Below are 23,939 nucleotides of genomic sequence, written 5' to 3'. Positions count from 1 at the left end.
AAAAATTTTATACCTAAATTTTTTAATAATATTTAACCATTTAAAATTTTGAAAGGAAACCTAGACAGTCCACAAATCTTGACAATTTTAAGTTGATTGGTCTGCAACTTTTCCTCTTACAACGAGTTCTATAACTTTTCTACTACACACGGCAATAGATGTTAATCATTTTGGATATAAATAATGCATGTATCATTTTTGGATATAGACTTTTCATCTCATATTTCTAATCTCTAGAGTTTAATCAAACATGAGTTTTTTCTATTATAAAGGGTCACTGCTTTATTTTGCTAGATCAATTAATTTATACTCATTGGTTTATGTTAGTTATAAATTATTTAATCAATTCCTAATTACTATTTTTTATTGTTTATTACTATTACTTTCAATTCGTAGTCATTCTACTTGAACAAGTTTCCATTCTGTAATGTAGTTGTGATGAAAGCATATCAAAATAACACAATCTCCATCCCCCTCTTTTAATTTTCACTTTAATTTCAAATCAATTTTGATTATCAATTTTGTTATAATAGAATTTTGGCTTAATTGCAACTTTGATCCCCCTATTTTATATTTTCCTCGATTTTAGTCCCCTCTATTTTTAAAACCACGATTTTGATCCCTTTTTGAGTTTTCTATTAAAAAAAAGACAGGAATATGGACTAATTTTGCAGAAAAAAGCAAAATAGGGGGACGAAAATTGCACAGAAAACTTAAAAAGGACTAAAATAGTGATTTTTAAAATAGAGGGATCAAAATAAAAAATAGAAAAAGACAAAATAGGGGAAACTAAAGTTGCAATTAAGCCTAGAATTTAAAAATTAATAATTTATTCAAATTGTTCTGATTTTTTTAACAAAAATATTTATCTTCTTTATGTTGCAAGTAATTGGCAATCAAGGCTTGCGAGAATTTATCAATTGTATAGTAGTTAAAAATTGTAAAATAGATATATAATATATTGTATGAGTTAAGTTATTTTATTATTTACAAGTTTGTAAGTATTCTTTTGAATATAATGAATTGAATTGCACTACAATCATTTTATTGGTGAAAATGTATTCAATGTGTTTGTTATATGGGATAGTTTTATAATTCTTATTTTGCCTTTTAGAATATTTCATTTAAATTGATCTAAATATTATTAATGAAAACATAATACTCTTTTCATTATATTTAAATTTTTTTACAAAAGTTGTTCATTATATACATTAAATTCTAGCAGAAGAAAAAATTTAAAACAAGAACAAAATATGACTTTAATAATGAGAAAAAATTTATAATCATTTAATATAATAAAGCATAAGGAGTACTTTGGCAAGTTTGCAAGTGTCACTCCCTTATGCATTCTAACATTTTTTTCATTCTATTTATAGTAAATTTTATTACTTCTTTATTTATTTATTTTATTTTATTTATTTAATTATTTAATTATATTTACTTAATTATTTATATAACAAAAATTGTTTGAAACACGTGAAGTTGTTATTATTAGTTTCACTATTGGAAATCTCAACAATCCCTTATTAACTATACTTTGTTTTTATTTTTCACGTGAAATAAGGAGTGGTTGGACCATTGAAAAAATTAAACATCGCTCATTCTGTTTTGATTCTCACGTTTGGAATTTATTGGGCCAAAAATTAATCAATGCAAAGTTGCCCAAATTCACTAATTCCTCATGCTATAAAACCATACCTTCACTTCCTTGAAGTCATCTACCATTCTCATGACAAACCTCTGCCAAAATCCTCCATCAACCAATCCAAGTCCACTCAACCAATCACCATAAATCCTCTTTTTGTTGTTGCAGGAAACCTCACCACAACATCATCACAAAAACAACATCAAGAAGATAGAGAAATTAAGAAGACATAACTAAATTTTTTTTCTTTTTGTTTTCTTTGATTTTGTTGTTTTATTTTAAATTTTTTTCATCCACATCAAGCCATGTAATTGTAACAGTAAAATTTTATAATAGATTGGGGTTAGGGTTTATGTGGGTTGAGGGTATTTTACTTATGTTTTGATTGTTAAATCGTATAGAGAAAAAGGCAGAGAATCAGAGGAAATGGGCACGCGACACATTACAAACAGAGGATTTTTTTAAAATTGGTATAAAAGCAAAAAATTAATATTTATTTTATTATGTTGTTCCAATTAATTTAATTTAACAATTATTTTAATGGGAAATTGTCCATTATCAACTTAATGGGAAATTTATAAAATAAAATTGGATGGAAAATTTTAATTATTTGGAGGAAAACTATTTGTAATGATTTCCCTCTATTTTTTATCGGTAAAACAAACAAACTAATTTTTCAATGTATCTTTTTGGCATTCTATGAATTATGACAATATTTAAATATTAATGAAAGTTATAAAAATTAAAAGAATAATAAATAAAACAAGGGTAATATAACAAAAAGAAGTTCTATTTCTTCTTTTTATCACATTTTCGGATTGAATAATAAATAATTTTAATATTAAAGCAGCATATTAGTTATTTATTTAGTAAAATATTTTTCTATCATTTATTATTTACGTTAAAAAATTATAAGATAATTTAATTTCAAATTCATATAACTTATTAAAGTTTTTGCTATGGTAATAGAGGAAATAAACTTTTTTTGACTAACCATTTTTCGTGTAAAAGTCATTATTATTTGTCCGGTCATATAAAAAAAATTGTCTAAGGAAGTAATAATGATGAAGTCAATTTTATCTTTTTAATTTAAATAGTAGATAATAGAATGCAAAACATAAAAATAAATCAATATAGATTAAAAACAAATAATGCACTTATTTAAGAAAGTATATTATTAATTTTAACGTTAATGTTGTATTAAATTTGGCAATGGTAATTTTATAATTAGTATTAAACAAAAATGTATACTGATTAATAGAAACAAAAATATATGATACAAAAAGATCTCATTTTATTTAATACAAACTGAATAATTTTTTTTACGATTGTTTAAGATACACAAAAAATGACTAAAAAGTTGAGAAATTTTTAAACGAAAGTTTACCAGTTATTTATAAAAAGATCTGAATTTAATTTTGTTACACTGACAGATTAGCCCATAGATTTAATAAAATAAATATGATTGTAATAGTAAATTACTTTATTACCATTATTATATATTATTATTTATAATAAAATATAGTTAAAAAATCAAACTCAACGAGAAGAGATTTAAAAATAACGTGGATATTCTAAGATGCATGGGTCCTCTAAAATGGTAACATTTATAAGTTGATATAATATTCGTTTTAACAAAAAATGTAAGATAATATGATGTATAGAAATCACAACTTTTTCTTATGAAAAAAACAAATAGAGAATTATATATATAATTTATTTTATTATTTTATTATGTATTAAATATTTATAAGAAAGATGAATAAATGTAAATGTATAATATATGAATTTTATATTCGCATGATATTTTTGTTAATGTAAATTCATACTATATGAATCTTATGTATCTTTGTTAAAAACAATTCGTAATTTTAAAACTTGAGTCAATAAATAAAAATTATTTTTAATATTTGAAATTTTTTATCTCAAAAGTCAATATTTTCGAAAAATAAATGAATTATCAAATACTTTTTATTAAATGTTTAAAATGAGAGTAAATGTTTTTATTATGTATAAAGTTTTATTGAATCTTTTTATCTCGTGCCTTGCACGGAGACAATCAAAAGCCATGAATATACTAATCATTATATGGTTATTTTGAATTTCGTTATAGTCATACTAATCGAAATCAATCATACTAAATTTAAACCCGTGCCTCGCACGGGTAAACTAACTTAAATAATACTAATTATAATATTAAAATACTAACTAATATTTAATAACCACACACTATCAAGTTCGAACCATTTAGACTAGTTTTTTATTTAAATGAATTATTTTACAAAAATTGCCAAAATGTTTCAATAAATAAATGAACCGCTTGGTGTGCAGTCATCTAAATTGAATCAAATGCACTAACAACTATTGATGTGATGCCATTACAGGTTAATTAATCAAATCTTACAAGTCCATTTTTTGAATTATCATCAAAACAGTTGTGATGAAAAATAATAGTTATATGTTGTTTAATCATTATTTTTTATTTATAGAAATTTATATAGTTATATTTTATTTTTTAATAAAAATTTAAAAAATTACTAGTAAGTTTAGAATTATTTCTATTTAAGTTATTATTATAAATAGATAAGTAAATTATTAGGTTTAAAGTATTTTTAAACAATCTATCATGAATTAATCTAGCATATAGCATATTATTTATAATTTTTTTTAATTATTTTAAGTTTCTTGATGTTACTATACCAATTCTTATTACAATATTCAAACTATTAACACAATATAATAAAATTTTAAAGATGTCATAATTTTAAAAATATGAATCTTTTACTGTTTATATTTGTTATCAATATGAATTGACATTTGATCTAATGATTGTGAGAACTCAAAAAAAAAAAAGACAGAATACACATTTTGCAATTTTATTTTTTTTATTATTGTTTATTAAGTAAAAGAGTTCATTATTATTTTTGGTTGACCATTCAATGAACTACTTTTATTTTTACAAATGATAATAATTTCTCTTAAAATTAAAACAGAATTTCCAAATAATTTGAGACGAGTGCTCTTAGTTCCTTACACTTGTTTTTAAGTCTTTACTAGTTACAAACCCGTGCATACGTACGGATTCTGTTCGGTTACGCGAATTTGGATACATCATTTATTTTAAATAAAAATGTTAAAAAAGAAAAAAATAGATAAATAATTGATTATTTCATATATAAAAATATTTAGATCAATATTAGATATTTTCCCATATACTATTTTTGAATTAAAAATATTTAATCATAAATATCATTTCTCGTATATAAAAATATTTAAATCAATAATAGATTTGTTTTCCCGTATACAGACTTCATTTTTGTTTAGGTATCATTAACAAAAATATTTGGATCAATAGTAAATAAGGGTATTTTGGACTTTTGCACAACCATTAATTTTCTTATATTATAGATTGATAGATTTTTTTTGGAAGAAAGAAGTGAGAAAGTGATGAAAGATAAAAAAATAGAGAATAGAGAGAGATTTGATACGTTTGATAAAATATAAGAGTTGTATTATTTTTATAATAAAATTAAGGACTTTATGGTACAAAGACCAAAAAACCACAATTTTAATGTGGTGGCAAAAAATCAAATAACGGTATTTTGCACTTTTTCACAACCATTAATTATCTTATATTATAGATTGATAGATTTTTTTTGGAAGAAAGAAGTGAGAAAGTGATGAAAGAGAAAAAAAATAAAGAATAGAGAGAGATTTGATAAGTTTGATAAAATATAAGAGTTGTATTATTTTAATAATAAAATTAAGAACTTTATGGTAGAAAGACAAAAAAAAAACCACAATTTTAATGTGGTGGCAAAAAATCAAATAAGGGTATTTTGGACTTTTCCACAACTATTACTTTTCTTATATTATAGATTGATAGATTTTTTTTGAAAGAAAGAAGTGAGAAAGTGATGAAAGAGAAAAAAAATATAGAATAGAGAGAGATTTGATAAGTTTGATAAAATATATGAGTTGTATTATTTTAATAATAAAATTAAGAACTTTATGGTAGAAAAATAAAAAAACCACAATTTTAATGTGGTGGCAAAAAATCAAATAAAGATATTTTTGGACTTTTCCACAACTATTAATTTTCTTAAATTATAAATTTGTTTTACAGCTAGTTTACCTTTCTACTCTTCAATTAATTTTTAATATAAACTAGGCTCATTTTTTCTACTCATTCTTTGACACTACCTATTCTACTTCATCTATTTTTTTTCTTATCTCTTCTTTAATAATTATCTTAGCTCAAATCTTTTTTTTTTATAAGTGAAATTAACACAACCAATTTATTTTTCTTTCTCTACCTCTCACATATAAGTTTCTATATTTCTTAGTTCTTACAATCCAAAACTAAAAACCACATCCAAAAACAACAAAACAAACACTGAAAAAGAAAAAAAAATCATAGTCATAGAAAAAAGAAACACATATTATTTTTATTATTCTTGCAATATTGTTTAATCCATCACATTTTAAACTATATTCTTTCTTTAATTTTATAATTTTTTTAACAAAATTGAAAACAATGAAAGTATTCACAGAAAATAAATAATTTTAGTTTGAATTAACTTATCAATTACACGCACCGCCACATCATCAACGTACTACCAACCGTCGTCATTTTGTTTGGGATTTCTCGTATCATTTCGTTTTACGTTTCCTTTATTTTGCTTGGTCGTCGTTTCATTTGCCGTTACATTTATGATGAGGAAAAGGAACATATATTTTTTTTAAAGGTTTCATTTTAATTATATTAACAACTAAAAAAGATGGGTCCCAAAATTTTAGGGCCTAGAGCTATTGAGTCTGTTGCGCCTGTGAAAGGCTGCCCTAGTTACAACGGATTTAGGGATCTCTTTAAATAGTCTTCAATAGTCCATAGAATTTAAAACACTTTACTTTATCAACAAATCGAGAGTTGCAACAAATTTGCAGAGAATTTTTTTTAAATCTTGAAACTCTCAATCATCTAATTTTAGAAACTTTAATTCTGGATCTAATTTTAGAAACTTTAATTCTGATGGAGATTTGATTCCATTGTTCCAGAAATCTTCTTGATCTGCGTAAATCACTGAGATATATCCAAAGAAAGTATCACATAATCAATTTAAAATAAATCAAATTTGTTAAGATTTCAAATAGCCTATAAAATGTCACGACAGCAGTCAGGACTTCTATTTTTAATGTAAGCTCGTACTCAGTTGTATCAAGAGATCAAGATGTTATGACATCTTGCTTAACATCTTTCAAACACCATATTTTAACAAAATTCTGTCAATCCCAAAATCATGGATCTAACACTACGAAAAATTATAATTTAATTGTAGGAAAAAACCATTTTACACGTTTGTGTGTGCTGTAAAGTTTGTGTCTGAAAATATATTTCTGGAATCAAAAGGGCCTCTTCGATTTTGGATAGGGTTATTTTGCAATATAGGGTGCATTGAGAGATTGTCTAAAAAAGGTATTACAGAGTTTGAAAAAGTCACAAATTTGAGTAAAAAAATCTGAAAAAGTCACACAAATTTGAATAAAAAAAACCGGTACTTGTATTTCTTTTATCTAAAATTCATTTCATTGAAGAATTCAATAAAATTAATAGATTTATTATTGTTTTAAATTCCCGGCCTCAATTTCCAAGTAATATTTCCAACTAATGTGAAACTTATTTTTATAGATAGAATAGTTGTCTTCTAGTCGAGGTTAAGGGGCATGTTCTGTTGGAGAGATTTTTAAAATATTTATTTAAGGAATGATAATGATTAATTTTATTTAATGAATTTTTTTTATCATAATTTTAACCTTTGTCTTGATCATGTTTTGCACCAAAGCCCAAACACTAAATCTAACATATTCCAATTGAACTCAAGTTTATGGTGTAATGTCTGTTGTTATGTGAGAACCGTCATTAGAAATGATTCTTAAACAATGTATACAATTTTGGTCAACAGGAAACAATTATAACTACCATAACATTTATTTGAGTTTTATAAAATTTGTGATTGAATATCACATCTCTGTTATCAACAAAAAGTATTTTAAAATCTCAATCTAATATGCTATTTAAGTAATAAAATAAAATTGATTATTTTCAAAATTTAAAAACTAACAAATTGTTTTATATAAAAAAAAAAAACTAAATCTCTTATTCAACATGAATGAATTGGATGTGAGCTATTTTATGCCAATCCTCACCAGTGTTCTCTTTACATCGTTTCCCTAAGTCACTGCAGCCATGAATTTCCAAAGTTTTCAGACTAGTAAGGCGTTGAATGCTCATGGGAAGACATGTCAGCTTTAGACAATTAGAAACCTCCAATTTGTGAAGCAAGCCTAGGTTTCCTATCCAGTCAGGTATGGATGCTAGGTTTGGAAGATTACTCAATGATAGATATTGAAGTGCAGACCCATGTAACTAATACTTCATCTGGGAGCTGCTCCAGTTTGGAAAGGTCATAGATATCAAGATTCTTTAGACAAGTGAGGTCTCTTAGCATCCCATCTGGAAAGAAACTTAGCTCTTCATTATTGCTGAACCGAAGGATTTCAAGAGTATGATGTTTATGAATTGAACTTAGTAAATATTGGCTGCATTTCCCTCCTACATACAAATTAATGAGAGATGGAAGGCAAGGCAATTCCAACAGTATAGGACATTCGGTAATATAAAATATTGAAAGGCACGGAAACATGTTATCTCTATCCTCCCTTGATAACTTTACCAGGTTCGGCAACTCATGTAGTCTCAAGTATTTTAGTTTTGTGAAACCTCCTGCAACTCCACCATTGGATGATTCTTCATATAGGTATTTTACATGACTCATGTTAGATACACTTAGATTCTTTAGAGAAGAAAGTTTCCCCAAGTGTGGAAGGTGTAAACATCTTTTGCAATCAATGAGCTTTAGAGTACTTAAAAAAATTAGAGAAGAACTAGACATCCATCGTGGGAAATAGACACCTGTATATCCTACCACTTTCAGCCACTGAAGTTGTTTGGTTTGAGGTTGAAGCACTTCAAGAATCTCCTCAACATTTTCTTGTGATTGGGAATCTTCATTTATCTCCCATTCCAATTGCAATTTGTTCACATGCTTTCTCAACATATGAGCTTCTTTGGCATTCATCACACTTTTAACTCTCTCCAAGTGTGTAATGTAAAGACCTCCTTCAAGGTTCATTTGTCCTAGTTCTGCCAACAGAAACCCTTTTTTCTTGCCAACAACATACCTGGTTAAAGTTTTTAGGGAACCCAATTTCCTTATATGTGGAGGCAAGCTTGATAGTGAGTAACAACACTTCAAAGATAGATATAGTAGAGCTTTCAATTGTACCAGCCCATAAGGCAACCTTTGGAGGCTTCTACAATAATCTAACTTTAAAATCTGTAAGTTCCACAATGTACATAAAGATTCCGGAAGAGTTTTGAATTCTCCATTAGTAAGATTCAAGTATCTTAGATATTTTAAACGACAAATCGAAGATGGTAACACTTTCATATCTTGGAGGTCAAGTACTCGTAAAGAATAACATTTTAGTACTTGAGGTGGTGAACAATTGTATCGACGCATTAAAAAGGTCCTCAAGGTTTTGATTCCATGCAACTGTAATGAACCGACTACCACAGATGATCTGTCACCATAAGTTGAGAGGTGGCGGATTCTTTTAGATAGGTTTGGTTCTGTAATGCAACAATTAACCTCTTCCGTAACAGATTGAGCAAGATCATGAACAAGGTCGTGCATTTTAAAGTTTTCAATTTCGCCAATACTATTATTCTCAATATCTTGAAAAAATGATCTCCAATATAACTCATTCCACACCACATTGCCAATATCTTCTGCTTCCATCATTGCATTGGATGAAATAAAACCATTAGCCATCCAAAGAGTAATCAAAAACTTCTTGTTTATTATTTCATCTTTGGGAAACAGTGCACACAAGGCAAAACACGGTCTCAATTTTACTGGCAAATTCAAGTAGCTTAATCTTAAGGCAGACATGACATGATCTTCAACTTGTAAATTCCATAGCTGGCTTTCCTTGACATTGAGCCACTCTATTTCCTCTCTTTTGAAACGCAAGAGACTTCCTAATGCCATTTCCGCAAGAGGCACTCCCCCACACTTCTTTACTATCTCCTTTCCTATGACCACAAGTTCTTCCCTCTCTTCCTCATTTGGTCCAAAGGCTCTTTGTTTCAACAATTCCCAACAATTGGTGTCTGATAGCATTGATAAATCATGAGGGGGTATTGTTCCCATGATGGCTGCAACCTTTAGAAGACGAGTGGTGACCAAAATTGATGCGCCTTTTCCTCCACGTGCCAATACAGATTTCAACCTCTGCCAATTTTCTTGTTCATCATCCCATACATCATCCAACACAAGCAAATATTTTTTTCCTTTGAGCAAATCTAGAAGTTTTCTTTGTAATGGCTCTAGATCAAGTTCTGCACAAGCATGGCCAGTTGCTGATTCTATGATGGCTTTTGTCATTCTCTTCAAACTAAAATCTTCAGAAACACATACCCAAATTCTTAGCTCAAAGTGGTTGACAACTTTTTCATGATTGAAGACGAGTTGGGTAAGTGTTGTTTTTCCGAGTCCACCAAGACCAACTATTGGATAGACAGATAAATCCTCAAACTCTGAGCCATCGCCAACCAAAAAGTCTATAATTTTATCCTTATCTTCATCTCTTCCATAGATTTGAGGTTGAGTAAAGATTGAAGTTGTTTGGCGCCAGTCAAGGACCCCACTTCTCTTCTCTCTAGCAATCTCAGTCAAATGAAACTTGGTCCTTTCTTCAGCGATTTCATCTAACCCCTCTCTTATGCTCTTCATTTTCTTAGCAAGTTTGTAACGAAAAGTAATATGCCTAGGATGAAAAGAGGATAAGCAAGAGCTTTGTACCTTGTGAGATGGCCCACACTTGAATCCTCCTTGCTCCATCTCCAGCACATGAGTGGCACACTCGTCCAAGATTTCATCGAGGACGTGAACCGCGTCTTTGAGATTAAGCAGCCAAACCTTGATAGCTCTGTCAGTGAATTGTTTCTCCTCAGCATCTTCAAGCGTAGCCTTGATTGTAGTTAGCAAGCTGGAAAGACTATTAAAGTCTTGATTGAAACCAAGAAATAAGCCAAGCTCTTTTTGAATGAGTGAGTTCAAACTGTGAAGCACAAATTCAAGCACAGCCTCAGCCATCTTTCAAATTTCTCACTCAAAAGAATGTAAATGCAAAAAAAGGTTTGTTTGTGCTTGGTAGAGAAATGAAGATGCATTATGAGAAAACAAGATTATTAACTATGATTAAAGTTTTGGGATAGACTTTGTCAAGTCAACAACCCACCAATTATGATTAATGTGACTTTACACAGTTGAAGATGCATTATGAGAAAACAAGATTATTAACTATGATTAAAGTTTTGGGATAGACTTTGTCAAGTAAACAACCCACTTCTCTTTACACAGTTGTTTAATTTAAATTTCCGAGGAACAAACAACGAGAAGAAAATGACAGGTTAGAAAAAGAAACAGGTCGGAAACTTCAATCAAAAAAATGTTGTATATCATAAGAATTTTTACAATTTGTTCATCAAACATTTGGTATGTTTTTTATTAATTTATTGATAATTTTAAAATTATAGTTTTATCAATTAATCTATTTACTGAATATATTGTAAGTTATGAATAACTACTTTACATATTTCAAACATCTTCCAGAGATACATAATGTTTTCTCTCTCCATTTGTACTAGCAAAAAGTATTAAAATTAAATGCACATAATATTTTTTTTAAAGTTCTAGACAGTTCGGCGTCTAGAAAGCCTTTAATTATGCACAAAGTTGTTTGAGGTACGCAGATTACTTTCCCCTATACTATTCCATACGGGAATCAAGGAATTAGTTGTGTATAGATAAGAAATAAAGTGTAAAATGTCATGTGTGATTTATATTTCAAATTTCGGGACAATACAGCATCTAGAAATCCTTTAAATAAGATGAATGGTAAATCTACTCTTTTGCTATTCATATAACTCTAAAAATATACTAAAAGAATTTGTGATTCATGTTGGGTGAAGGATACTACTAATTGTGGAGGCCCTTTCATTAGACCCAAAAGATAAACATTACTGTAAGATAAAAGAAAAGAAGGGGGAATGTCAATGTTAATCTATCACGAGGCAGCAGTTAAAACTTGGAATCTCGTTTCATCATTTCCTCTCTGTCTATGAAACGCTCAAGCAGCTCCTTCTCTTGCAAAACCAGACAATCTTCAGCCTTGCCAAACCATTCATACCGGTTTTTTGCTATATAATCATATACAGCATCCCTTATTGGAGTTGGAATCACCCACAGCCAACTCAGAGAAGAGTAAGGTAATGGCAAGTACGACAGAACACGCAATGCAGCTGCACAATCATATGTCAAAATGAGATTGACATGGAAAACAGCAGAGTAATGAAAATATAATTAACATATGTTCATCTGTTACTTGAATGGTCTATATTTAGATTGAGAGCTCCTTCATTATTATACAATACAAAAGAATATGGAATACAAAAAAATTCACAGTTGGCCTACATAATCAATAAACCTCACCCAAGTAGAAAGGTCACGGAGTAAATATAGTCGCTCGAAAATGAAAAGCATTGTTAGGACACCAAATTGAGTATATGGGTTCAAATAGACAATTAACCAATTGGTTGCTCAAGCCCATCATGTGGAGTGTGGCGTTATCAAAATATAGGGAATGTGGAGGAACGAATGTGACTTGGCAAAGAGTGAGGGGTGAGAGACGAGTGATCAATTCTGTTATAAGAGGAAGTGAAGGCATAGAGAAGGGCGTCTTTTGATTATATTGTTCAGAAAGAACCTTAGGGTTAGGCAGAGGAAGAGCGTATCTTCTTTGAGGAGCTTGCTCTGGGATTATGGAGTTTATCTTTCGTAATATTTTTCTTTTTCAATCAATAATACAAGCTCACTTTCTCTCTTAATTTCGGGTTCTTAACCAAGATGCTCATCAATGAGTGGCATAGTACATTGGAAAGAAGATTGTGAGCAATGTTTTCTACCTAGATCTGTTATTTATGAAATAATAAGAAATGAACTAAGTTTTCTCTTCATCCAAATTACAGGACATAGAATTCTACTTATATTTCTTATGATTTTCTCTTCTTCCAAATAACATTTGTCGATATTGCTTCTCTCCATTGTCTTTCCTTTCATTTTCTCTCATCAACCAAACAGGGTGTAAAAAAACTTCTTGGTTCTTATATATCTGTTGTCAGGATATCACCTTTTCAGATTCGAGTGAACTCACTTATCCTATTTACTTGTTGCCTCTGTTTCCTTTTCCTCCAATTAAAAGTAAGCATCTCAGCAACAAAAAATCTCTATTAAACTAACACTCTTACTTATTATTTTGAAATGGACAAAGTTAATAATTAGTTGTTGTTGTTGTTATTGTTAGGTTAGTATTTTTTTTCGTCTTTTCCAGAGTAACGGCCAAAGTTAGTAATTAGTTGTTATTGTTAGGTTAGTATTTTTTTCACCTTTGCCAGAGTTTGAACCAGGACCTCCAACTCCTTTAACCCTTAGCTGAACTAGTTCAACCAATTGAGTTAGTAAAATTCAGAGGATTTGAGCTAGTTCAACCAATTGAGTTAGTAAAATTCAGGGGATTTTAAGTAAAGCGATAAGAGAAAGAATAATGGTTTGACATGATTGTTGATAATAAAACACTAAACACTAACCTTTATCTAACTAAACTCATAATTCTAGTTAAATAGGGAAACACAGTTATGATAATAACTAAGAGCTATGGAAACTACTCATTAATTACTATAACGATAATACAAAGATATTTCATACAGTTTAACACTATGCCATCCGTTGTACCCATAGTGAAACATTTCTAGTTTGGTTAATTCATCATAGTAAGAAATCCATGATTGCTAGATTGAGTTAGTACCTAAACACCCAAGCAAGATACAAAGCAAATCTTAAAACGGTCCTTCTCCTGTGTTACTATATATCTGAAGGATTTAATCTAAATATTGTATAAAGTAATGCACACACAAGCATGCTGAAACAAAATTTATACAGTAAAATAGTTTAAAGATAACGGCCGTCAAATTAAATTAAATAAGTGAGTGAATTCTAACCAGTAGATCCCTGAGAGAATACATTTAAGCCTTCAATAAATAAAAAGCGACGCAGAACATCCTCTCGTTCAAGACCGGATGCTCTCAAATAGGGCTCAGCAGCATTAGACTGAACGCAACAAAATTTGATCTTCCTATCCTTGTCTGCTCTGATTACCCATTTCACTCCTGCCAAACACAATTGTTAAAAATGTAATACAAAACATTAGGCCAGTGACTAAAATTGTATTCCACAATGAAATGTAATATAACCAAATGAACACAAACCTGCAACAATGCATAAGACAAGTAGACAACAGAATTTGGAACATTGACAGGGTAAACAGAATAAGGGCCTGTTTGGATTGGCTTATTTGAGCTTAAGCTTATCTTATGACACACAAGTTTTGTGATACTGTTTAGAAGAGCTTATTAAAACGGCTTATGACATTATTGATAAACTTTTTTAGGCTTATTTTTATAAGTTTTCAAAGATAACTTACTAAAACTACTTATAGAACATATAAACATAATTTAAATTTATTTTATCTTTTATAAGAAAAACAACTTATGTAAACTTTTTCTTAAGTGCTTATTTTGATAAGCCATTGTGCTATAAGCTTCAAATAAGCTGTTTATCCAAACAGCCCCCAAGTTATGACTTAAAATAGCTTATTCAATATTGAACTGAAAATAGCTTATTGAATATGAACTGAAAATAGCTTATTCAAAATTGATTATTTGATACTTAAAGTTCATAAATGAAATCTGCACAAGACATGATGACATTGTAAAACCTACAATCTTACCCTAATTATGAAATTCTTTCCAAAAAATAGCCATTATGTGTTCCTATTAACAATCCATAAAAGCACATGAATAGAAGAGTGTTAGCTAAGAGAGAGAGTGAAGAATAGTACCTCCGTGGCAGAGATGACAAACGCCGTCGTAAAGAACAACTCTGGGTTGAAGGAAAGTGGGAGTGACAAGCTTCGCGACGGAAGAAGCAGAGACGTCGACGTCGACGGTGGTGGTGGAAGCGGAAGACAATGAACGGAGGAACGAAAGTGAGGAGGATCGGACTGTTGACGTGTAGGTCAAGCTTCTAGTGACGCCTCTCTTCATTGTTATCATATTCAGCTTCTTCATTTTGGCGTTGGAGTGTGCAATTTGCAACAAAAAAGTGCTTAAATGTTAATAGAGCTTATTTTCTTTACTCTAGAGCTTTTAAAAACCGGGGTCTCAATAACATAATGGTAAAGATGTTGAATCGGGTTGTACTAGATGATTCTAAAAGTTCTAAAATATATAATATATCATCTAAAAGTTATAAAATCTATAATATAAGAAAATTGATGGTTATTGAAAAGTCAAAAATACTCTTATTTGATTTTTTTGTCACCACATTAAAATTGTGGTTTTTTTTTGCATCATAAAGTTTTTAATTTTATTATTAAAATAATACGACTCTTATATTTTATCAAACTTATCAAATCTCTCTCAATTCTCTATTTTTTTTTCTCTTTCATCACTTTCTCACTTCTTTTTTCCACAAAAAAAAATCTATTATTGATATATATTTTTTTATATACGAAAAATGATATTTATAATCGAAATATGTTTTAGTCAAAAATGATATACGGGAAAAATTTATTCAAAAAATCAATTATTGATCTAAATATTTTTATATACGAAAATTTAATATTGATCCAAATATTTTTGTAAATAATTCCTAAATAAAAATAATATTTATATACGGAAAAAATCTATTATTTACGAAAAATGATATTTATAATCCAAATATTTTTTATTCAAAAATGATATACATGAAAAAAATTTACTATCGATCTAAATACTTTTATATACGAAATTTACTATTGATCCAAATATTTTTGTAAATGAAACATAAACAAAAATGAAGTTTGTATACGGGAAAAACATCTATTATTGATCTAAATATTTTTATAAACGAAAAATTTTATTTATGATACAAATATTTTTTATTTAAAAATGGAATAGGCCAAAAAAACCTATTATTAATCTAAATATTTTTATATACGAAAGTTTGATATTGATCCAAATATTTTTGTAAATGACACCTAAACAAAAATAATATTTGAATATGGAAAAGAAATCTATTATTTACAAAAAAAATTGTATTTATGATCCAAATATTTTTATTTCAAAATGGTTATGGGAAAATAATCTACTATTGATCTAAATATTTTTATATACCAAATTTATTACAGATCCAAATATTTTGTAAATGATACCTAAACAAAAATGAGGTCTGTGTACGGGAAAAAAATCTATTATTGATCTAAATATTTTTATATATGAGAAATGGTATTTATAATCAAATATTTTTTATCCAAAGAGGTATACGGGAACAAATTTATTATTGAACTAAAAAAAAATTTATACAAAAATTTAATATTGATCCAAATATTTTTGTAAATGATACCTAAATAAAAATAACATTTGTATTATTATTTACGAAAAATGTTATTTATGATCCAAATATTTTTTATTCAAAAATGGTATATGGGAAAAAAATCTACTATTGATGTAAAAAAATTTATATACGAATTTACTATTGATCCAAATATTTTTGTAAATAATACCTAAACAAAAATGAAGTATGTATACAGGAAAAATCTATTATTGACCTAAATACTTTTATATACGAGAAATGATATTTATGATCAAATATTTTTTATCAAAAAATGGTATATGGGAAAAAATTTATTATTGATCTAAATATTTTTATATACGAAATTTACTATTGATCCAAATATTTTTGTAAATGATACGTAAACAAAAATGAAGTCGGTATATGGAAAAAAATCTATTATTGATCTAAATATTTTTATATACGAGAAATGGTATTTATGATTAAATATTTTTAATCCAAAAATGGTATATGAGAAAAATCTATTATTGATCTAAATATTTTTATATACAAAATAATCAATTATTTATTTTTTTAAATATTATTATTTAAAATAAATGATGTATCTAAATTCGCGTAACCGAACAGAACCTGTGCGTATGCACGGGTTTGTTACTAGTTCATGACAAAAAAAATTAAGACTATCATAGGTTAAATTGATATTATGCGTCTATTATTTTTAATTTTAGTTTTCTTTTGTGAAGGGGAAATATACTAATTCAGATTGATAAGATTTCTATTATTTTTACTACTTTTAAAATTTGTTTTTTATTTGAAGTTTTGTTTGTTTAATGTAATTAAAAAATATATAAATAGCATATTTTTATTTTTTTAAAAGAAAAAAAAAACAAGTATTAATTCTATTGATTTGTAAAAACCCTCACTAAGGGCGATAACTATTCGAGTTGATATAGATTTTCTTCAATTCAGTTCCACTTAAGAAGAATTGACTCGACTTGATTTCTTGTTTTTTATAACTCAATGAAGGTTCGAGGAAATTCAAATAATGGGGTGTTTGAATTGAATTTGTAGAACAAAACTTTTTTGTTCACCCAAATACACAAACAACAAAGATGCAACAATGATAAAAAAAACACAAGGATTTTATCATGGTTCGCTGTTAACTAAGTTACCTCCAGTCCACCCGCCAAGGTGATTTTGCCTTCTCAATAAGGACTTAATCCACTAATCAAAACTTTGATTACAAACTCAATGACATACAGTCAAAGACTTCTCAAGAATTCTAACTATGCTCTAGTCCCTCAAGGAAGACTACTCGTCAATGACTTCATTAGTATTTTGACTAACACTTAGTCACTCAAGGAAATTAATCAAAGGTTGAATACAAAGATTCTGTGTTTATATATTTGCTTCTACAATAAGAAGATTACACAAATGAAGATCAAAAGATTACTGTTCAATGATTTGAAATATAATGCTCTAAGTATTTCTCTCTATTTTTTCTTTTTCTCTTGGTGTGAATCACTTCATGATTTTCTCCCAATCCTCTTGTTGTTCGTTAACGTCTCCAAGCTTCCAAATCCTCTTTATAAAGGCAAAGAAATAGATTCGTTGGTGGGTGAAGTTGAAATATCTACGAAAATATAGTTGTTGGAGATGCTTGGTAGTACCATAGGAATTGTGCTTGCAGCATGTAGTGGATGAGGGAATGAAATGAGAGAAAACATGTTGGTACAATAGTATTATCCTTTTTTCAGATTTTCAGAGTAGTGAAAAGAATATTTGATCTTGTACAGGTTGTACTCAGTGGCGAAGCCAGAAAAATTATAAAGCCTGGGCAAAAATTTAAATACTGCAAATTTATTGTATATAATATATAAATAGTCATCAAACAAAATAAAAGAGATGAAAGGTAACCTTACAATAGGATGTTAAATAAAATCACGAGGCAGATGTCCTTTCCGAGACTTCTTTGCGGTGAATGTCCGAATAATGTCAATATCATCAAGTGACTTGAATATCTCCTGCTCAGTGTAACATACCATCAAATCATTGAACCACACATCGTTGATCTTATTGCGCAATTTAGACTTGATAATCTTCATTGCTGAAAAGGCTCTTTCAACGGATGCTGTCGACACCGGTAATATCAAAGCTAACTCAATAAGTTTGTAGACCAATGGAAATACCAAATGTTTCTCAGTTTGAACCATATTTATAGCCAAACTTTGAACATCTTCACAAGTAAAAAATGAAGCATTTCTTTCCATTTGAAGAACATAAGTTTCAAGTTGATCCCTTATTGTTCCACGGTCATCATCAGAAAAGTCTTCATGATAAATATCAGCAAGACGGGCAAGCTTATCAACATCAAATTAGAGAAGGAGTTCTTGGGGTCAAGACATGAGAAGCAATCAAGGATAATGTTACTTCCTTCACTAAAGTGGTGATCCATCTCGACACATATTTTGTCAATAGCTACATAAAAAATCTCTGCACGGTAATGATGAAGATTAGTGATAGTCCTCCCTTCTGCCCTTGACCGACCCCGAACTGGTATTTCATCATCCATATTAGGCACCGGAATACATTTAGAAACACAAAATTCTTGTACATCGGCAAATAAATTATCCCAACCACTATCTCTCATTGTGGCCAGCCGAGCTTTGACAACATCAACTAATTCCATGGCATTCACAATATTAAGATCTTTTCTTTGCAAGACATTTGAAAGCTCATTTGTGATACCAAACAACTTTAACATTAACTTCAAAATAAAAGAAAATTTAAAACTCTCCATTTTTTCTATCAAACCTGCTGCTTGAGATGCTACACGTCCATCTCCATCAACCATACTAAGTACCTTTAACACAGATGGCCACATTTGATCCAAACGAAGCAATGTAGTATGATGTGAACCCCATCTAGTATCCCCGGGTCTAGTGAGACTAGATGATTGGTGCAATCCCCTTCCTTTAGATATCTCACCCCTCTCAAGTTGATTTAAAATATCTTGGTGTTGAGCCTCCGTCAAGGCATCTCTCCTCTTACAAGATGCACTTGTTGTGTTCACAATTAAGGATATGTACTCAAAGAAATCATGAATAGATGAGCAACTACTAGCAACAGACACAACAACCAATTGCAAACGGTGAGCATAACAATGGATATAGAAAGCATAAGGGTTTTCATCTAGAATCTTTCTTTGCAAACCATTAAATTCACCTCTCATATTTGAAGCTCCATCATATCCCTGCCCCCATATCCTTGAAATAGATAACGTGTACTTATCAAGAATACCATAAAGAGCATCCTTTAATGCCTCAGATTTAGTATCTTTAACATGATGTAGAGCAATGAATCGTTCCACAATATGCCCTTTGTCGTTAACAAACCTAAAACAAATTCAACAAGTTTACTTGGTGGCATAGTAATTAATGAAAAATGAAAATTGGAAATTAAAAACAAATACAACTACTAACCTTAACATCACCGCCATTTGCTCTTTGATAGATATATCACGTGACTCGTTAATAAGCACAGAAAATTATCTATCACCAAGCTCTTCCATAATCACCTTGGTAACTTCATGTGCACAACACATTGCAAGCTCCTTTTGAATGTCACTAGAAATCATTGTGCAATTTTTTCCACCACGATTAAAAGCATCGCTCACTTGTTCATCCTTAGCTTTTACCCAATCTACCATCTCTCTAAAATTTCCCTTATTTAGAGAAATAGAGGATTCATCATGGCCACGAAAAGCCATGCCTTGTGCAATTAGATATCTTGAACAATCTACAGAACAAGTCAAATGAATCTTATATAATTCTTCTGATTCCTTGGTTGCTCTAGCAAACTTACTAGCCACACTTTGTCTTTGATTATTATAATCATCGTAGTGCTTGACACATGAGTTATGCAAACTATTATGACTACCAACGTGATCTTTCAAGCCTTGAGATGCATGTTTCCAATCTTTATATCCACTTTTAGTGAAGACTTCAAAACCAAAGTGCTCGGCCTAGGTTCCATGAACATGCATTTCAGAGCTCTAGGTTCGACCTTGTCTTGCCTAATGTGAGCATAGGCTACGCAGCCAAATACTCTCAATTTGTCGAGATCTGGTGGATGTCCCGACCAAACTTCTTCAGGTGCCTTCATATCTAACGCTGTCGAAGGACATCTGTTTATCAAATATGTTGCTGTCGAAACAGCCTTAGCCTAGAACACCTTCTTTAACCCCGCACTAGTCAACATGCATCTAACTCTCTCCAAAATAGTTCGATTAAACCTTTCAGCCAAACCATTTTGCTGTGGAGTACTTGCAGTAGTTCAGTGCCTTGCAATACCAGAGCCCACACAAAAACATTCGAACGCCTCATTGCAAAATTCAAGGCCATTATCGATTCTCAACCTCTTGACCTTCCTGTCAGTCTGATTTTCGACCAGAGTCTTCCAACTTTTGAAATTCTCAAAAGTTTCATTCTTAGTCTTCTGGATGAATACTCATAACTTCCTGGAATAATCATCAACTATGGATAGAAAATACCTTGCTCTCGAATGTGATGGATACCTTGCAGGCCCCCAAAGATCAGCATGGATGTAATCAAGGGATCCATGTGTTCTTTGTTTTCCTTTGTTGAACTTCACTCTGCAAGATTTTCCAAATACACAGGGTTCACAAAAATTCAGGTTTTCGACTTTGTCTCCACCAAGCAGATTTTGTTTCTCTAATTCGACCAGTCCCCTTTCACTGACATGGCCCAATCTCATGTGCCAGATTTCTGTCTTCGACAAAGGTTTCGTGGATGCAACATTTGTCGAACCACTTACAACTTCAGCCTCAAGGGTATACAAGAATTGTTTCTTCACGCCTCTCAAGACTTCTTTCTACCCCTTCATGACTCTTAGGATACTTTTCTCTCCTTGGAAAACATATCCTTTCTTGTCGAATTCACCAAGAGAAAGCAGATTTCTCTTCAAATCAGGAACATACCAGACTTCAGTCAACAACTTTATTGTCTCATCATGGAGCTTGAATCTCACAGATCCAACACCTGCAATTTTGAAAGCCTTGTTGTTTCCCAGCAATACTGATCCACCATCTTGATCACATAATTCCTCGAACAAGTCTTTGTTTGGAGTCATGTGCCAAGTGCAACCTGAATCCATTATCCACTCTCTTCTTGAGTCATTGCTTGAAGCCACAAAAATATCAGATGATTCGAAATCATCTTGAACAATGGTTGCATTGCCATTATCCTTACCTCCATGATCTTTCAGGCGTTCAGGACACACCTTTCTCATGTGACCTCCTTCTTATAATGATAGCATCGAATACCAGATGCTTCGCCACTGTAAGACTTCGACTGGCTTTTGACCTTCTTCTTGTCGAACTTACCATCCTTTCGTAAGAATTTTCCTTTAACGGCCAAACCTTCACCAACAGTCGAAGGTTTATGCTCCTTTCGTTCATCCAAGTCCTTAGAATACAAGGTTGGTTGAACTTCTTCAAACATCAGGGACTCCCTTCCATACAAGAGAGTTTCTTTGAAGTGAGCATGTGATCGAGGCAAAGAGCACAATAGTAATAGCGCTTGATCTTCATCATCGATCTTCACATCAATATTTTCAAGATCAAGAATCAGCTTGTTGAACATATCCAACTGCTCAGCCAACACTTTGTCTTCAATCATCTTGAATGAATTCAAAGCTTGCTTCGGGTAGAGTCGATTTACCAGCGAATTGGTCATATACAAACTTTCAAGTTTCACCCATAACCCTGATGTCGTCGTCTCCTTTAATACCTGCTGGAGAACCTTATCACCAAGGCTCAACAAAATTGCGCTGTGTGCTTTCTCGATCATATTCGTCTTCTCCGCTGCCGTCAATTCTGCATTCATGGCTGTCTCTCCCTTCAACGCTTCCAAGCAACCCTGCTGAACCAGTAGGGATTTCATCTTCAAGCGCCACAGACCGAAATCATTCACTCCGGTGAACTTTTCAATCTCATACTTTGTTGAAGGCATCTTCTCTGAAGGATAGAAAAACACTTAGAAAGGGGGGGTTTGAATAAGTGTATCTTAAAAACTCTTAAGATAAAAACAACTTGCACAATTATTTTTATCCTGGTTCGTTGTTAACCAAACTACTCCAGTCCACCCTAGACAAGGTGATTTACCTCAACTGAGGATTTAATCCACTAATGACACAAGATTACAATGGTTTTCCACTTAGATAACTTCTAAGTCTTCTAAAGTATACTGATCACAACCTGATCACTCTAGGAACAAACTGCTTAGATACCCTCTAAGACTTTCTAGAGTATTCTGATCACAACCTGATCACTCTAGTCCTTACAAATTAATGTAAACAAATTCTTATAAGAGTTACAATGCTTCTTAATAAGCTATTATCACAACTGTGATTTTTCTCTTAAGTTTAAGCTTAATCTCACTAAGATATTACAACAGCAATGTAGTGAGGTTGAAGATGAAGTTTGAGAGCTTTTGATTTTGACAGTGTTTCTGCAAGTTTGCGCAAAATGTTATATTTAGCTTCTCATCAGAACTTCTATTTATAGGCGTTTGAGAAGATGACCGTTGGGAGCATTTAATGCTTTGCGTATTCCGTACAGCATTGCATTTAATGTTTCACTCTTTTGTCAACTACCTCGAGCCTTGCTTTTGCTGTGACTACTGACGTTGCCGTTAATAGCTTCTAACGTTCCTTTTGTCAGTCAGCGTAGCCTGCCATCTTGTACTTGATTCTGATTTGATCCTTTTTAGATACAACATTTGAATCTTCAGAGTCAATATAGCTAGGTGCAGAGCATCTTCTTGTCTTTTAACCTTGAAGTGCTTCTGAGCGTGATACCATGAACTTCAGTGCTTCTGCTTCTGAACTCATGTTCTTCTGATGCTTCAAAAGACCATGTTCTGATTCTGCTTGACCATCTTCTGATGTCTTGCGAGAGCATGCTCTTATGTTGCATTCTGAACTTCTTGAGTCAAAGCTTCTGAGCGCTGATTTGTGCATACTCTTTGTATATTTCCTGTAATGGAAATTGTATAGGATTAGAGTACCACATTATCTCAAGCAAAATTCATATACATTGTTATCATCAAAACTAAGAATATTGATTAGAACAAATCTTGTTCTAACAATCTCCCCCTTTTTGATGATGACAAAAACATATATAATTGATATGAATTTGCCATCAGAATATCAGACGGCTAAAGACAATTACACAATTATAGCATAAGCATATAATTAAAGAGTGTGAATGTGTCTCCCCCTGAGATTAACAATCTCCCCCTGAAATAAATACCGGAAGAAATTTATAAATAGAGGACTTCCCTGAGTATTTTTCATTTCAGTTGAGACGTTCACATAAGCTTAAGACTTCAGAGTATTCAGAGCTTCTGCTTCTTGCTTCCATTGGACAGCTTCAGAGCTTTGAATTTCTTCTTGAGTCATTGCATGCTTGATTGTATCAGAACATTTTTGAATGTACCAGAGCGTCATCAGAGCATCTATACATCCTGAAATGTTTCAAAACAAACTAGACAACAAGAGTCAAAGCATGAATGAATCAGAACATATAATATGTTTCAGAGCATACAGAATGCATCAGAACATAAGATATGTATTAGAGCACATAAAACAAATGTATCAGAACATATAAGAAGTGAGAATGTGTTAGAGCATATTCT

The 23,939-nt window shown here is 30.6% G+C and overlaps 3 protein-coding genes across 3 annotated transcripts; all 3 read right to left on the bottom strand.

The window, feature by feature from the left end:
- Positions 1-7,867: 7,867 nt before the first annotated feature.
- On the bottom strand, positions 7,868-11,441 carry LOC131651201 (putative disease resistance protein RGA3). Its single transcript, XM_058920869.1, has one exon. The coding sequence runs from the start codon at positions 10,864-10,866 to the stop codon at positions 8,035-8,037; it is 2,832 nt and encodes a 943-aa protein (XP_058776852.1). The 5' UTR covers positions 10,867-11,441; the 3' UTR covers positions 7,868-8,034.
- Positions 11,442-11,587: 146 nt separating this feature from the next.
- On the bottom strand, positions 11,588-15,067 carry LOC131651202 (uncharacterized). The gene is made up of 3 exons (XM_058920870.1): positions 14,729-15,067; positions 13,830-13,997; positions 11,588-12,074 (listed from the first exon to the last, which is right to left on the bottom strand). Exons 1-3 carry the CDS (start codon positions 14,955-14,957, stop codon positions 11,854-11,856), a joined length of 618 nt encoding a protein of 205 aa, XP_058776853.1. The 5' UTR covers positions 14,958-15,067; the 3' UTR covers positions 11,588-11,853.
- Positions 15,068-18,152: 3,085 nt separating this feature from the next.
- LOC131649300 (uncharacterized) lies at positions 18,153-19,720 on the bottom strand. Its single transcript, XM_058919069.1, has 4 exons — positions 19,704-19,720; positions 19,085-19,616; positions 18,704-18,976; positions 18,153-18,245 (listed from the first exon to the last, which is right to left on the bottom strand). Exons 1-4 carry the CDS (start codon positions 19,718-19,720, stop codon positions 18,153-18,155), a joined length of 915 nt encoding a protein of 304 aa, XP_058775052.1.
- Positions 19,721-23,939: the final 4,219 nt, after the last annotated feature.

The sequence above is a fragment of the Vicia villosa genome, linkage group LG2 (genome assembly GCF_029867415.1).
Source record: "Vicia villosa cultivar HV-30 ecotype Madison, WI linkage group LG2, Vvil1.0, whole genome shotgun sequence".
Lineage (NCBI taxonomy): Eukaryota > Viridiplantae > Streptophyta > Magnoliopsida > Fabales > Fabaceae > Vicia > Vicia villosa.
The sequence above is the reverse complement of the archived record's forward strand: the minus strand, read 5'-3'. Positions and strand labels throughout refer to the sequence as shown.